The sequence below is a fragment of the Lathyrus oleraceus genome, chromosome 2 (assembly GCF_024323335.1).
Source record: "Lathyrus oleraceus cultivar Zhongwan6 chromosome 2, CAAS_Psat_ZW6_1.0, whole genome shotgun sequence".
Classification (NCBI taxonomy): domain Eukaryota; kingdom Viridiplantae; phylum Streptophyta; class Magnoliopsida; order Fabales; family Fabaceae; genus Lathyrus; species Lathyrus oleraceus.
In genome coordinates, this window is record NC_066580.1 from 414366493 (window position 1) to 414384881 (window position 18389).

Below are 18389 nucleotides of genomic sequence, written 5' to 3' on the forward strand. Positions count from 1 at the left end.
AAGTCATTTCCTAATACCACCCCACATTGCCAACTTTGTTTCAAGTGCACACAATCAAATCCAAGTGAACTAAAGCCCATTAAGGATTTTTGAGACCAACATATATAAACCTTGAAACCCTAATCTGAAAAGGGTGGCTGTCATTTTCAAGTTGAGCAAGAGCAAGCAAGGCAAGGAGTTAGAAGTCCATTTCATTCCATTTCCATTCTACAAGCTTGCAAAGCACAAACAGCACCTTATTCTCCTTCCATCTCCAAGGGACAGTGGATTATTTGTCCACTAGGTAAGCTTTCACTCCTTCTTCCATGGACATGAACAATCTCTCATGCTTACCACTATGTTTTTCTATTGTTGCTTTTTCTCATGCCACCACCATGCTCATCATCATGATATTTTGCCATGCTCATATTGTATTCCATGCTTGTGTACATTGCTAACCATATGCTTGTTGTTTTTGTTAAGTTTTGTAAAAATTAATTTTTTCTGTTGGTATCCATGCTCATGTGTACACCTTGCTGTTCATATTTCTTTATGTTAGAGCCATCATTTTCACTAAAACAAAACACCATGATGTTCCTCTCATTTGATACTTGAAGTTTGCTTTTTATATCATCCCGTTTGGAGCACCGTAGCTCGAGTTATGTTGGCTGGAAAACAGACATGTTGGCTGCGTTTTTTCCGAATCCCACATGCATGCTGCAAGTTATTTTATGACATGTTGTTCTAATTATTTCTTTTGCCTTTCATTATCTATGATGTCACGCCTGGCAGTGTGCAAAATGGGCATAGCACTGTACAACTGCTATCCACCCACCTGGCCCATTTCTCCTTTTACTTTCATTTCTTTTCATTCTTCTTATTTCCATTTTATTTTTCTGTTTTACTTTTTAATTATTAAAAATATTTCAATTATTCATAAAAATACAAAAAAATATTTTTTACTTTCTTTAATGTCTTATTTAATTTATTTTAATTTTTATTTTCGTTTTTATTAAATGTTGAAATTTTATTTTTATTATTTGTTTCAAATAGTCCATTTTAACACACATTTTTCTATTTTATTTTCATAACTTAAAATTATTTTTAAATTCTGATTTTTGGGATGATGGTTGACCAATGACTCATGGTCAACTTGACCTTTTATTGAATTTTATTTCCCATTTTTCAATTTATTTTGGATTTATTTTTGACCTAGTTTGCTTGGTTGACTTTTCATTTGACTTCTGTTTTATTTCAATTAATTTATACACCAATTCACATTATTTTAAAAATCTTTTTGGGGGATGATGATGTCCTGACCCCACTTAACTTAATTTAATTTTTCATAATTTTTGTGATTAATTTACTATTTATTTGACATTTTTTAAGTTGACTTGACTTTTCGGTTGACTTTTGTATGAATGATGTTTGACTTAGGGATTGCTTAAGGCAATTGAAGAGATCTTTTGATCCTCCCTTGTCCATCTCATATGCCATGTATTAGAGGCCTTTCACCTCAATTTTGTTTGATCCTTGCATTATTTCCCGATTAAATTATTCATTGATTCTTTGTGTGCATAGTTTCACTTGTCTGATTAATTTGATATTTTTTATACTTGTTTCTTTCATCCATGTTTCTATTGGTTTGATTGATTAACATGTTTATACTTCTCATGCATTATTTAATGCTAATTCATTTCATTCTTTGATTATTTGATTTGATTATATACTTGTTTATATCTTACTTGTGTGATTAACTGTGGCCTACTTGTATGGTGTATGAGGCATATATTTATATTGCTTGATTGCCATGTCAACCCCCATTCATAACAAATGTATCCCTCTCCCATGAAATGTATAATATTTATTCTTTCATTCTTTATTCATCTGTTAATACAAGAATTAAAATGAACATTCGATAACCATTTCAAAACAAGATCAAAACCTCGATCCAACGTCGAGTAATCATTTTTCAAAACCTAACAGAACCAGCACGTATTCATTCACCCTTTTGTAAGTCGATTGCTTTATGCATCGCCATCAACCTTGTAAGTCGATTGCTTTATGCATCGCCATCAACCTTGTAAGTCGATTGCTTCATGCATCGCCATCTACCCTTATTCCTAGCACCTCTCCTTGCTCCACTCGTCAATTCTTGTTCCGATTAGGTAGCACCCATTAGATAGAACCCTTTGTATGATAACATAGGTAGGATTCCCATATCCTTTTGTATGATAACATAGGTAGGATTCCCATATCCTTTTGTATGATAACATAGGTAGGATTCCCTTATTCTTTTGCATGCTAACATTAGGTAGATATTCCCATTTGTAAATCCTAACACTTAAATACATATTGCATGACAACTCTAGGGCAGAGCTTCCCCACTTCTAGACCTTTCCGAGCGTCTCCGATCTTGTGGCATGTAGTCCGTTCTATTGCAAAGAGGTAACTGCCTAAGACTCGATTCAGCGAGCTGCGACACCTACTGCTAGGACGTGAACACATCGCCCATTCTCCTTTGACACAACTGGTGTCCTCCTTTGTAAGTCCATGTTCAGATGGCAATCCCTATGTAGCCGAACTACGGCAACTCTGATTCTCATGTTCAGATGAGATACGTAGGCACAAGATGCGATGTCTTACCGAGTTTGACTAACGACTAACAACTAATCCTTGTTTGCTTTCGCCCTTGTTGCGATCCTTTCTCTCGCCCTCGTTGCGATCGAGACCTTCCCTTTCTCTTGCCCTAGTTGCAATCGAGACTTTTGTTCCCGTAGTTAGCTGAACTACGTTTTGCTCTGATTCTCATTCCTGATGAGATACGTAGGCATAATACGCGACGTCTTAGCGAGCACACTCCTCTTTAACCCATAGGTAGCCGAGCTACGAAGACTCTGATTCTCATATTCATATGAGATACGTATGCAATGGATGCGATATCTGTGCGAGTCGTTTTTCTCTTGACCCTTTTAGTAAATAGTACATTAGATAAACACACACCCTTTAGACAAGAACAACAAGAGTGGATCCCGTAGAGTACTACGGATGTGTAGGGGTGCTAATACCTTCCCTTCGCATAATCGACTCCCGAACCCAAGATTTGGTTGCGAGACCTTGTCTTTTCCTTTCCTTCTCTTCAGGTTTACTTCGAGCGTTTCCTTTCCCTCTTTTGGGATAAATAACGCACGGTGGCGACTCTTCTGTCATTTTCTTTCGCCGGTTGTTTTTTCGCACCACTGTATTTTTCAGGCTGCGACAAGACCCCAGGCCCAGATGAAGGACCAGAACCAGGGTCTCGATGGAAGCTCGTGCTCGATGGTTCTTCCAATTATAGTGGTCATGGTGTGGGAGCTGTTTTGATGAATCCAAATGGTGGCTTTACCCCATTCACAACAAGGTTGTGCTTTGATTGTACGAATAATGTCGCTGAATATGAAGCTTGTATCCTTGGTCTTGAAGCTGCAATTGATCTCCGAATCAAGATCCTTGAGGTGTATGGAGATTCAGCCTTAGTGATCTATCAAGTCAAAGGAGAATGGGAAACTCGCGATGTGAAGTTGATCCCGTATCGCGCTCATGTTGTGAAGATGATAGAATACTTCGATGATGTCACTTTCCATCACATCCCAAGAGTAGAAAATCAAGTGGCTGACGCTTTGGCAACATTAGCGTCAATGTACCAAGTCAGATTCCATAATGAAGCTCCACTTATTCGAATTGAGCAAAGAGATGAGCCTGCTTACTGTCAGCTGATTGAAGAAGAAACTGATGGTAAACCATGGTTTCATGACATCAAGCGATATCTTTTAAGTCAAGAGTATCCAGAAGATGCTACATTGTTGGATAAGAAAACTCTGAGGAGGTTATCGTCCAATTTCTTTTTGAGCAATGATGTGCTTTACAAGAGAAACCATGACATGGTTCTGCTCAGATGCGTGGATAGACACGAAGCAGACATGTTAATCAAGGAGATTCATGAAGGATCCTTTGGGACCCATGCCAATGGACATGCCATGGCGAAGAAGATTTTGAGAGCTGGCTATTACTGGTTGACCATGGAGTCTGATTGTTTCAGCTATGCAAGGAAATGTCATAAATGCCAAATTTATGCTGATAAGGTGCATGTGCCGCCAACACTACTGAATGTTTTGACATCACCTTGGCCTTTCTCAATGTGGGGCATCGACATGATTGGTGATATAGAGCCGAAGGCTTCCAATGGTCACCGCTTCATCCTAGTCGCCATCGATTACTTTACTAAATGGGTAAAGGTTGCTTCCTATGCCAATGTGACGAGACATGTGGTTGCTCGCTTTATCAAGAAGGAGATTATCTGCCGCTATGGAATCCCAAGCAAGATCATCACCGACAATGGTTCAAACTTGAACAATAAGACAATGACAGAATTATGTGAGAGTTTCAAGATTGACCATCATAATTCTTCTCCATACCGTCCAAAGATGAACGATGCTGTTGAAACTGCCAATAAAAATATCAAGAAGATCCTGCAAAAGATGGTGAAAACTTATAAGGATTGGCACGAGATGCTACCCTTTGCTTTGCATGGATACCGGACTTCAGTCTGCACTTCAACAGGGGCAACCCCATTCTCCTTAGTATATGGGATGGACGCAGTCCTCCCAATCGAAGTAGAGATACCTTCCACAAGAATATTGATGGAAGCCAAGCTGGATGAAGCTGAATGGATCCAGAATAACTATGATCAACTTAATCTCATTGACGAGAAGCGTATGACCGCTCTGTGCCATGGACAATTGTACCACCAACGAATCAAGAAGGCATTTGACAAAAAGGTCCGTCCTCGAGAGTTCAAGGAAGGAGATCTCGTGCTCAAGAAGATCTTGCCAGTACACAAAGATTCACGTGGGAAGTGGACTCCCAACTATGAAGGACCATACGTTGTAAAGAGAGCATACTCTGGAGGTGCTCTATTTCTCACAACTATGGATGGCGAAGAGCTCATTCACCCTGTGAACTCTAATGCAGTCAAAAGATACTATGCCTGACAAATCCCGGTGGACTGAAAACTCGAAAGGGCGGTCCAGGAAAAAGTTAGGGTTAAAAAAATGGTAGCTCGCTAAGTTGAAAACCTGAAAGGGCGACTTAGGCAAAAAGGAGCGTCCCGGTGGATTGAAAACCCGAAAGGGCGATCCAGGCAAAAATTAGGGACAAGAGGCATAGACTGCATTGGTTCGTCACTAATCAACACAGAAGAGCTAAAAATGGAAGATCAATCTAGTTACTCCCTTCAGAAGCGAGGTCTCGTGGAGTCATTGTTATTAGGGATAGTAGTAGTCATTGTGATTCAATGTAAACCTTTCCCTATTGCCATTTTCAAATTTGTAACATTCCATGGAGCTACGCCATTTGTGTGCTACCATTCTTGAATAAATACAAGTTTGCCCATCAAATTCTATCATTTGCTGTTTTTCTCTGATTTTCTTTGTTATGCAAAATGTCATTTATTTGTTAATAATGAAATTTTGAACTCAAAAAAGAATTTTTCAATATATTGAGAAACACAATTTTGCTTTGACATGTGGAAATATTAAAAGGAAATCTTTCGTCTTTCCCCGCAAGTCTCAAGTTGCAAGACTCCCCCTGGATGATTACCCATCTATCTCCAGAGAGCACAAATTTATCATTCTTTGGAAGGATTATTGGGCCAGTTGTAACTGTTCAGCTTAATAGATCCTCCTTTGATGCATTTACTCACTCCTTTGGTTGAGTTATTGGTATTGAGGATTCAGTACCTCTATAAAGCTTTCCCTAATTTCCAGTCTGTATATTGTCAGCATTTGCATTTCATGATCATTCATACATCATGCATATAAGTAAAATCCAAATCATGCATAGCCCGAAGTGCTTCGCGCTCATTTGCATAATCTCAGGTCTCGTTGTTGATTGTATCCCTTGACCTCTGAGACCAGTTATTACTGGCATCGTCTGTTAAGTTTGGTTGTCACCAGTGTCTTTGACCAAATCCAGTTGTAACTGGTATCCTTTAATGTCTGGTTGTAACCAACACTTATTTTAAACCCAATTGCCGTTGGCATCACTGTCAGTCTGTTTGTAAATACATTTGTGATTGATATCTGAAGTTTGGTTGTCGCCAACATCATTTCAAAGTCCACTTGTTGTTGGCAAACTCCATTAAAAGTTGGTTGTAGTCCATTACTTACGGTTAAAAGTCCAATTGTTGTTGGCACGAACAGAGAGTTTAATTACCCTGTCTTTCCTGATGGTTCCGTGAAAGTCATGTATGACTTATCATCCTGAGGAATTTCCAGAAGCTTGGAGGTTTTTCGTGTTAGAAAACTCCAATGATGTTCCTTTGTATGTTTTCCAATATTCTCAGGTCATGTATGAACCTATCGATAAAACTCCTTTTGATTTTTCCCAAGTGTTGTCAGGTCATGTATGAACCTGCTGTTGAAAATTCTTTGAATAGTCAAGTGTTGTCAGGTCATGTATGAACCTGTTATTGAAAATTCTTTGAATGTTCCTGTTTTGTTAGGTCATGTATGAACCTGTTGCTGTTGAGCTTTTATTCCAATATTCCCAGGTCATGTCTGAACCTGTTTTGGAGAATCTTTCTCTATCATTATTTCAGTGTTCTCAGGTCATGTATGAACCTGTTGATACGCTCTCTTTGATTTTTCTGATGTTGTTAGGTCATGTCTGAACCTGCTGTCAGAACTTCTTGATATTCCTCAGCATTGTCAGGTCATGTATGAACCTGCTGTTGAGCCTTTATTCCAGTATTACCAGGTCATGTATGAACCTGGTTTGAAGAATCTTTCTCTATGATTGTTTCGGTGTTATCAGGTCATGTATGAACCTGTTGTAGAAATTTCTCTATGTTTGGGTTTAATAAGTCATGTGTAAACTTACTGCCGAAATTTCTTGTATTCTAAGTGTCGTTCATCGAATTTCACTTTGAGTACTCTCTAGTGTGTGTCTGATTCTCCAGCAAGATTGTTTTCCCCAACGAGTTGATTTTTACCATTTGTCTGTCTCCCTGTGAACCATCAACATTCCCCACAGACTGGTCTATCTAGTAGCATCTCTGTATCCCTAACAGATAAATTCAAAAAAATAAAGAGTCTTGCATCCATGCATATCATATCATAGCATTTTCATTTTTCAGGTTCAAAATCTGGGTCTCCATGGTATTTAACCATCCCCCACTGCGATCCAATGAAAAATGCTGTTTCATTTTCCTCTGGTGGAGGATGTTTAAATAGGGGCAACTGTCATACCCTGATTTTGACCCTGAAATTTTTTCCCCATCAATCACTCGTTTGCATTCTTTCTTCATTCACCTTCATATCCTTCATTCATGTTCATGTTTACTATGTCATATTTTTTTACATTTTTCACATTCCAAATTTACATTCATATTTTTCTTCATTCACATTGAAAAAAAATTCCATTCATATTCAAGAATTTCCACATACTCATTCGTAGTTCGATTACTTCGTTCATTCATTCAATCATAATCATCCATATACATGGCATATGAATAACTTATAATCAAAAAAACATCTCATCACATGAATACATGAAGTTTCTAAGATGCAAAGAGAGATCCTTTTCTTGCTACAAGAAACACCAATTTTCATTCATTGCAAATCGTAGGTTATCCAAAAAATACATAATTTACAGATGAGCTTGGTCCTTATTCAGCTGGGAATGTTCCCGAATCCAGCCGTCGTTTAGGCAGTGAGTTTCTTGAGCGCTCCAATGAATTTCACAGTAAACCTGCTTATCACCATGACTACAGTGCCTGGACAGCCTGCCATTTTAATCCTCACAAGCTGCAGCAGTGTCAAATGAATGCTTTTGAGAGCCACTTTTATCCTTATCCTGTCGAGAACCAGCTCCAGTGTGTTCCAATTAATATGTTATCTCAGGGTTACTCGCGGGAGCAATATCAAGAATTTCAGTATTTTGTGGTCATAAACTTTGAGGCAACCTGTGATAAGGATAAAAATCCCCATCCTCAAGAAATAATTGATTGTCCATCTGTCATAGTGAGTAGTGTCACTGGTCAGTTGGAAGCATGTTTTCAAACTTATGTGAAGCCTACCTGCAATCAGCTTCTGAGTGACTTCTGCAAGGATCTGACCAGTATCCAGCAAATTCAGGTAGACAGAGGTGTTACATTGAGTGAGGCTCTACCGAGGCATGACAAATGGCTCGAGAAAAAGGGAATAAAGAATGCCAACTTTGCTGTGGTTACATGGTCTAGCTGGGACTGTCGTGTGATGCTTGAATCTGAGTGTCGTTTCAAGAAAATACGAAAGCCACCTTATTTCAACCGCTGGATCAACTTGAGAATTCCTTTCAGCGAGGTATTTAATGATGTGAAGGGAAATCTTAGAGGAGTTTGAATAAGAATTGTAGCTAAGCCGTCTGCCGAATTTGTTGTCGGAATACTTGCAACTTGGTTTAGCGGAGGTGTTGCTGTACCACTTGCACTCAGCTATCCAGAAGTAGAGCTCTTGTATGTGATGAATAATTCGGATGTGTCTGCAATACTAAGTACTGAAGATCATAGTGAGTCAATGCAAAACATTGCCAACAAAACATCTTCTCGGTTTTTTTTTCATATTCCGCCCGTTCCTAATAAGTCCTCCGAGAAGAGCAACAACGGACATTCAAAAAATGGAGAAAGTGATGCAGATAGAATTTTCCTGGAAAACATTGAAAGATCAAGTGAAAATCCAGCACTGATTTTGTACACTAGCGGGACAACAGGTAAACCTAAGGGAATTGTTTATACACACAGAAGCATCCTTGCTCAGGTCCAAGCCTCGACAAAAGCATGGGAGTACACATCAACTGACCGGTTTTTGCATTGTCTACCATTACATCATGTCCATGGGCTTTTCAATGGTTTATTCGCCCCTCTCTACGTCGGTTCCACAGTTGAGTTTTCTTCCGAAATTTAGTGTCAGTGGAATTTGGAAGAGATGGTGTGAGTCATATCCAACTGAAGGATATGAGGCTGATGATGCTATAACTGTACTCACCGGAGTTCCAACTATGTACACTCGATTAATACAAGGTTATCATGCCATGGATCCAGAGCTGAGAGCCACTTCTGCATCTAGCGCAAAGAACCTACGTCTAATGATGTGTGGGTCCTCTGCACTTCCTCAACCTGTTATGCAAGAATGGGAATCCACCACCGGACATCGCTTATTGGAGCGATGTGGCATGATTGAATTTGTCATTGGCGGGACTGTCTATCCTGGTTTGACCTTGACAGCAGGCACCTTGTGGTGGGTATTGAATTCCTTGAACGTACCTCTCTCGGTTGAAACTGTTTGTGTATTTACAACACCTATATTCTCAGCCTTTGCCTCGTGGGCAACTTATCTATTAATGAAGGAGGTTAAGGGTTCCAGAGCTGGCTTGACAGCAACACTTTTTTTGGCTATGGTCCCATCATATATATATATATATCTAGATCTGTGATGCAAAGTTGTTGAATAAGTTGGAACCAATAAGATCAAAACTAACATCCTTGCAAAATATAATTTACTTTGAAGACGATAGCCAAGAGGAACATGCTTTTTCTGAAGGTTTGAGCAACTATACAATTGCATCTTTCGGTGAAGTTGAGAAACTTGGGAAAGAAAGTCTTGTCGAACAAAGCTTGCCTTCCAAGAATGTTGTTGTAGTTGTCATGTATACAAGTGGCAGTACAGGTCTGCCAAAGGGTGTCATGATTACGCACGGGAATATTGTAGCCACTACAGCAGCTGTTATGACAGTGATTCCAAATCTGGGTAGTAAGGACGTGTGCTTGGCATACTTGCCCCTTGCTCATGTTTTTGAAATGGCAGCAGAGTCTGTTATGCTAGCTGCAGATGTTGCAATTGGGTACGACACTCCTATGACTTTGACCGACACATCTAATAAAATCAAGAAAGGAACCAAGGTAGATGCACTTTTTAAATCCCACACCTGCTGCAAACAACAGGAGATCCGCCAAAAGTACATCCCGAACCATGAGATGTACACTTAGCCAAAATTCCTTGCCATGAGCATCCACTACTATGACACAAGCCGCAAACTGCTATTTTCGATAGTTTCATGCAAGTGCTTTATTTGTATTTACCAAAGACTTGGAATCCACTTTGGTCACCAGATAACCATCATAAGGGAAAGATTTGTCAGTACTCACTACATACGTCAAACGCGGCTCGCAATAAATGAGTACATTGTGATTGCAGAGCTTCATGCAATATCAGCATAAAGCAATTACACGGGGTCTTGGGATTGTGCAGCTGATAGTTGTATAACACATTCACATTTTGGAATGAACGTTTCAGAACGGGTGAACTGCTTCCATTGTGGTCTTTGAGTCCATACATTTGAGGTATACTTATTTCTTTCACAATATAAATGCCAATGCCCTTAGGACAATGAAGGTTATGTCTCCTGAGAGCTCCCTTGACAAGCTTTTGAATCTTGTGGAGAGAAATCATCAACTTGCGTGTGATCTAGAGGCTGAGGGTCATGGCAAGTTCAACGACATCCATCGCTTTCTTTCAGCTCCACCCCGTGTTTTATGACAGATCTACAAATGCCAACACTCCAAACGTTCCTGGTAGCACTGGTGGAAAGCCTTTTCATGTAAAGGATGTAAATGTTGCTAGCAGTTTGTCGACGGATAATGACATTTTTGATATCCTACCACAAGCTAAGAAACGCAAGTATTTTATGAAGAATTTGGACAAGACATTTGATTCCAGGGCTTTGCATGACACTTTTTCTACTGTTGGACACATCCTTTTTTTCCGAAATGGCTACCGTTGGTTCTGGCCAGTCTAAAGGTTTTAGCTTTGCCCAACTTGAGAATGCCGAACCTGCAAAGAATGCAAATTGATAAGTTAAACGAAATGTTGATCAATGATAAACAGTTACACAATCTCACGTCAATGCCAGTTTAATTTCTGAACCGACCATGGTGCTTAGAGACCTCAGAGAAACTCAATGCGGTGCAATATCATCCTGCAATAACAGTTCATTTTCAAACCACCAAACACGTTAAATCCTAGAATATAAGAAGGAAGAAAATAGCATGGGAATCTCAATCAAACCATCAGGTTATCGGGATTTACGAGATTATTTTGGAAGATGTTCGTGCTTTAATCCAAACCGAAGCCAAGCAGAGCCATGTTATCAGTAATAAGGAGAAGAAAAACAAAACACTTTTCATTTGAATGTTGGTGTTACTGATAGCAGCAGTTCACAGCACCTACACTTACACCGCGGAACCTCGGAACTTGTGGAAGCAGTTATGCAAAGGAAGAATGGGACAGTTGGATGTTACGGTGCCATTGGAGCTGGAAAAACATACACAATGCTTGGTACAGTAGAAAACCCAAGAGTGATGGTGTTGGCAATTAAGGTTCTCTTCAGTAAAATCAGGACCAGAAGCTATGATGGAAACCATGTAGTTCATCTGTCCTATCTCGAGGTTTATACCGAAGTTGTAAGAGATTTGATTTCACCTGGAAGGCCTCTTGTTTTGAGAGAAGCAGGCCTTACGCAATACAGAGTTTACTCCGCCGATGAAGTGATGGCATCGCTTCAGCAGGGAAATCATAACAGAACTACGGAACCAAGCTCAAGGATCGTCTTCTAGGAATTCATCTGAACACAATGCTCGTGAAGAAAAGCAGATGCTGCTGATGGGACGGCAAGCGCTTCATGCGTGAAGGAACATGTTGTGAAAAGCGCACCGGATGCATCTCAATCTAGCCAAGCTGCGACTCCTAGAGATATTAAGGATTTTGGCAAGTCTTTAAGACCAAACACTTTCTTGCATCATAATTTCTCTACACTAAATCAATTTCAGTCCAGGAAAAATATGGATATCAATCCTATTGATTAAGATGTCAACAAATTCAAAGTATCAGATGATGTCGGGGACAGACAGTTTGATTCTAATCATGGACAACGGTCATACGGATACAACTACACAATTGAAGATGTTTTGGGTAATAATTTTTCAGTGCCAGCAACTAGCAAAAAACCTCCTGCCCAAGTTCACAGTATGATAGAAAAGCATTTCTTCTGCACAGCCTGTTTGTTGATGTTGCCATTTTCAGAGCAATTAGGGTTGTTAAACATGTTTTGGAAGATCCCAGTTTTAGCTGCTCAGCAGCAGAAAATGATATTTACAGTGAGATAGCAGCTGACTTGATAAATAAACCTCTCAGTTCTGTTTTTAAGGACCATGGTGGTAGTGACATTGACACTAGTAGCAGCATTCCAATCACAGTTCATGAGGCAATAGTTTGGAGGAAAAAGATTCACATTGGACCTGTTGATGCTTTCCATTTTCACTGCAGTAAAATAACTTGGTAAGGCAGTAAAAGTTCACAAGCAACAAAAATGAAAACGTTTTCACAGAAGAAGTACAAGGTACATGTTACCTTTTTCAGAATAAGCACCAAAACAGGATAGACAAACTGGCAGCACCAAAAGCACTTCCAAGTCCAACACCCCTTTGATCTCAGCGGGCAATTCAAAAGACCCTAGCAGTGTGACTATAAAAGAGAGGCCATTGTTCACTAACAGAGGAGGAGAGCCGGAAAAACCCTAAAGTTTGGATAGCCGCCACTGTTCACCCATAAGGAAGAGAGAATTCTGAAAAACAAAAAAGCGTCGTTACTGTTCACTGAGAGAAAGAGGAGTCGACGGCAAGGAGAAGAGAAAGCCATAGTTTTTCTTGGTGGTGAAGAGCGGACAAGAAGATCAAAACCGGTTCAGGTAAAACGCTTACTCACATTCGTCAATCGAACCCGCCGCAACCGGTTAGCTTCCTTTCCGAGCTTTATTTCTATGTTTCGATTATGCTTTGAACTCCATGTTTGATTTAGCAACACCGCTGCCTGTTTGTTTGTGATGTTAACTTGCTGTTAAAATTTTGATTTTCAAAATGAAAAGAAAACTGAGCTTTGGTCATTCGTCGTTACTATTTTCAAAATGAGCTTTGGTTGTTCGTCGATACTGTTTTCAACATGAGCTTTGGTTATTCGTCGTACTGTTTTCAACTTTGTGTTTTATTTAAAAGGTTTGGTGCGTCTTTTGTTATATTATGTATTAGCGTTTCAAACTATATAATAAGGATGTTTATCTGGCTGAGTTGGTAAAGGAGTGCTTTGGCAAGCTTTTGGTCTTGGGTTCAATACCCATATATAGCATTCGTTTTCTTTAGCATTCATTTTTTTTTCTTCATGTTTATGTTTTATTATGATTTCTCCTACACTCATAGTTTCATTATCACTTAATAACACAAGGTGGGTTTCCTTTAGTTTCATCATCCATTTAAACCCGCTTTAAGAATATAAATCATCTGATTCTCGATTCAATGTCGAGCCCATTTCCATACCCTTGTAAGTCGATTGCTTTTAAGCATCACCATCAACCTCACATGGCTTACTCTTGGGCCTTCTTACAATGAACTCTTAAACAACATCAACTTAACTTTAAATAATTTCAAACCTCTGTACTTTGATTATTTTAATTTATTATTTGAGACATTTTCTAAATAAAACGTGAAGAAAAAGATTATCCTGGAGGGAATATCCAGTTATAATCCCGAATATTAGGCTCAAGCTGTAAGAGTTTGCAAGCCATAAATATTCGTCTTCCCTTCCACACTCTAATATTCAAATCGTTTTCTAATTAAAACGTGAAGAAAAAAGATTATCCTGGATGGAATATCCAGTTATAATCCCGAATATTAGGCTCAAGCTGTAAGAGCTTGTAAGTCATAAATATTCGTCTTCTCACCAAAATATCCGTAAATATCTCAAATCACCTTCTTAATAAAACGTGAAGAAAAAGATTATCCTGGATGGAATATCCAGTTATAATCCCGAATATTAGGCTCAAGCTGTAAGAGCTTGTAAGCCATAAATATTCGTCTTCTCTCCAAATTGGTTATGAATATATAAACCATTTTCTTAATAAAGTCGGAAGAAAAAGATTACCTGGATGGAATATCCAGTCGTAATCCCGAATATTAGGCTCAAGCTGTAAGAGCTTGTAGGCCATAAATATTCGTCTTCCCTCCACAACATTCGTAAATATTCGAATCATTTTCTTAGCAATATTGGAAAGAAAGCCTGGGTGGAATGTCCAGACGTAGTCCCGAGTATTAGACCCAAGCTGTAAGAGCTTGTAAGTCACAAGTACTCGTCTTTCAAACTTCAAAATACCTAATTCCTACCTTAATACTTTTTCAATAAAGATGGAAATGGAACATGGTGTATACCGTGCACTCCTGAGACTAGGATTCGAGATGTATATCTCGCTCATCCAAGTTCTCGCCATTATTCAAAACACATCAAACCAATCAATTTTTTTCCTCGCCGTCGTGCGATTGATTTCTTAAACCTTTTCACAAACGAAAGGTACTTTGTTTCAAAACAATGCAAGGCAATGTTTCTCCACCTGTTTTGGGTAGTCCAACAATGTTTTCGTCGATTTGACACAAAGTAGCTTTCGCTAAAATCGACCAACAAACAAACATTTTTCTACCCAGAACTACGTAAGCCTTGATTTCTCTTTTGAGATACGTAGGAGCAGGATTTGTAAATCTTGTCAGGCCCACTAATAAAAAACTTAGGTTTAGTCCTTCGTCAAAATCCAAAAACATTTTCTTCTCATCCTTTCTTTCTTTCCCACCTAATAATTCGAAAAGCCTAATATTTCAACTAACACTAACACAACTAACCTAATGGTTCTCGTTGAGTGCAACGGACGTGAGGGGTGCTAATACCTTCCCCTTGCGTAATCGACTCCTGAACCCTGATATTGGTTGCGATGACCATATCTTATCCTTTCTTTAGGGGTTTTATCGATATTTTCCCTTTCCTATTTTGGGAATAAATAAAGTTCGGTGGCGACTCTGTTCAGTCCATCATTGCGAGCGTGCGATTGCGCTTCGCATAAAGTCGTATCCCCATTTTTTCGAGGTGCGACAGTGTGCTTGGTGATCTTTGTGAGATGAGTTCTATACCCGGTCTCGAGTGCACTTAGGATAGGAGAATGGCATAGTCTCGTCGACTTGTGTGGAGTTATTCCTTAGCAAGTTGACTTGCGAGTCCATTCACTTGGTGGAGGTCATGTTGGGATCAATAATGTCACACAAGTAAGTTGTGGTTAGACATTACTCTTTCCAATATAGACCTTAGAAGCCAAGGACCTTAGTTTACCAAGCCCATCTTGGCCTATGCTTAGGATGTAGTGTGGAGGTCGTTCAAATGTAAGATTTGATACGATTGTCACGCGATACTACACTCATAAGAGTCTCTCTTGAGAATATTTTTGGAATACGAGTAGTCGTTTCTCCGATAATATTCGAAAGATGGAATGATGACTATGGGAACCTCTTGTAGAACATGTTTGGCAGGTTTAAACCCTAGTACACTCCCTTTGGGTGGTTCTTAACCGAGACGCCATGCTCGTGACTTGCAACAAACCCTTGATTCATGGTTGATCCGTTCATACATCCTTAATATCAATGGAACTTGGGTGTTGATAAGGTGTAAACCATAATACACCAAAATGGATGATTGATATTAAGGATAATATGATCCATCCCATGACCTTTGTTTGGTGTGGTTTGCTTGATCCTTGAGTGTGTTTGTTGCATTCATGCATTCATGCATTCATCTGCATCCATATCATCAATAAAAAAAATTCAAGGAACTTAAGGGGTTTATTTGCAAAAAAAATTCAGACATGGAAAGACAGAGAATTATTTTATGAGATATTTCCATATGCGATAAACAGTTAATATTTCCAAAATTTGCAAATAAAACCCTAGAGTTCCTTTGAAATAAAAACAAATCATATGCACAAGCATTGCATGCATCATATGCATAAGCAGGTTTGGTTCCTAGCTTCTGGTCCTGTGGTCTAACTTTGTGCTCTTCATTTATTTTGAAGACAAGCTGACTCACCGCTACTACACCAGAGCCAACTCTTCCAGATTGATGGATCATCTAGAGCAAGAGAACCGTGAACTCAAGGAGAAAAGGCTCTCCTGGTTAGCCACTTGTCTTCCTTCTCATACATAGATGCTGAGGATGAAGTTGGAACTCCTTTCCAAGCTTTATCTATAGCAGAGCCTATTGAGAAGAGAACTCCTTCATTTGCTTCCTATAGAGATGCGAAATTGGCCATTGAGTGTGGTGCAATTGCTGGTCTAGGAAAAATGATTGAGTTGGAAGACAATAAGTCCCGGGTTGGCATTGGCTTTTCTTCTGGGGTCTTCAACGAGAAAGGGCTATTCAAGAGTGGAGGTTTCATCCACACCGGTCAGGAGGAGGAAGCTGCTGCTGTCTTGGAAGAGGATGCAGAGGATTCTGACAATTTTGTCATCCCTGGAGGGATCTGCAACAATTGGGTCGCTGTGGATATTCCTACAGTTGTCCACAAGTCAGCGTAATGATCACTTTGTTTAAAAACCCTTCTCCCATGCCAAAAGGAGAAGTGATGACATTGTTGGCAACATAAATACAATGATATTTTCATTCAATAAATTCATGCTAAATGTTTGTTTTTCCAATTATTTTCCTTTTTTGCTTTTTGCATGAAATTGGTGATCACAAAAAACCCTAAAAAAAGAATAAAATCAATCTTTTCATCTGCATAATGATTTGTCTTGTTTGATTTCTAAAAGCTTTTCATATCCAAAATCATTATGCAGGTTGATTTCTAAACCCATTGAACATAATGATCCAACGTCATCTCCCAATTTTGAGTTCCCTGTATTTGAGGCAGAGGAAGATGATGTTGACGAGATTCCTGATGAGATTACCCGTCTACTTGAGCATGAAAAGAAGATCATTCAGCCGCATCTTGAGAATCTGGAAACAATCAACTTGGGGTCTGAGGATTGTATGCGAGAAGTGAAGATCGGGGCACTCCTGGAAGAATCTGTTAAGAAGGGGTTGATTGAGTTGCTATGAGAATATGTCGATATCTTTGCTTGGTCGTATGAAGACATGTCGGGTCTAGATACAAATATTGTGCAACATTTCCTGCCTTTGAAGCCTGAGTGCGTGTGTAACACCCTTCTAAAATACCCCAAATATTTAATTAAAATAGCAATATATCAATCAGAGTAATTATGCAATTAAGGGTGTCACACAATCATTTCACACCATTCACCATAATAACTGTCATGCTCTTTTATTAATGCAAAACATAAAGCATTTGCACAATACGCAGCGGATAGAAATCAAATCAATCATGCAAAACATGTAACACATTACATGTAAAATTATTCAACAAGGTAAAACATCCCGTCCCGATGTTACATCTATCAGAGCATGACCCACTAAGGAGACTACACTAGACTCCAAGCACTAGCTTCTACTCAATCACTGCTCGTTACCTGAAAAATAGTTGTAAGGGTGAGTTCCTCAATCGATATAATAAGCATTATAAAATATCATGTAATGCTAAGTAAATAACACATTAATCACCCTAATCATATCACACATTCGGTAACGGCACATCAACTCAAATGGCATACTCAATACCAACACAATTCATACTCATACCCAATGCCAACACAAACACACGTATAATATTGGAATACATCCATTCATATTATACGTCATACATACATTATGCAATGAGACTCCATGCATGCGGTACCGACTATTCGTGAACATATAGTTCACCTCACCGATCAAATCCAGATACGGCTACCAAGCCCACTAGTCCCACTCATTTGAGACCTAGTGACTCACTCACTAATTCCTCACCACGGGAATTAGCTACCACCCCAAGGGCCATGCTATGCACGCTAATTCACCTAGCATGCAAACATCAACAACAGTCCATAATGACTAACTCACTAATTCCTCACTATGGGAATTAGCTACCACCATAAAGGCCACAATATGCATACTAAATCACCTAGCAATGCAAAATCATCAACAATAATCCACAATGGACATATGCTCACACTCTAAGCCATAAACAGTCCATTCACAATTGCATACATAACATATACATTCACAGCATTATGCATACCATCATACATTCATCAACACACGTATCAAAACATCATATCATGTCAAATAATTAATCACAGTATTAGCACACTCCACTAATACCTATACCGCTCAAAACAGCGGGAATTAATCCCTATTACATCATACGCCAATATAGGCCAAACACCAATCATGCACACATTATTCAAATATTAATTTTTCACTTTTCCAACAGTGTTAACCGGTTAACGCCCTGGGTTAACCGGTTAACGCAACACAGAACACGCTTTCTGGCAAAACTCAACAGTGTTAACCGGTTAACGCCCTGGGTTAACCGGTTAA

At 39.1% G+C, this 18389-nt stretch overlaps 1 protein-coding gene across 1 annotated transcript; it reads left to right on the forward strand.

The window, feature by feature from the left end:
- The first annotated feature begins 3656 nt into the window (after nucleotides 1-3656).
- On the forward strand, nucleotides 3657-9119 carry LOC127123487 (uncharacterized). Its single transcript, XM_051053700.1, has 2 exons — nucleotides 3657-3753; nucleotides 7672-9119. Exons 1-2 carry the CDS (start codon nucleotides 3657-3659, stop codon nucleotides 8397-8399), a joined length of 825 nt encoding a protein of 274 aa, XP_050909657.1. The 3' UTR covers nucleotides 8400-9119.
- Nucleotides 9120-18389: the final 9270 nt, after the last annotated feature.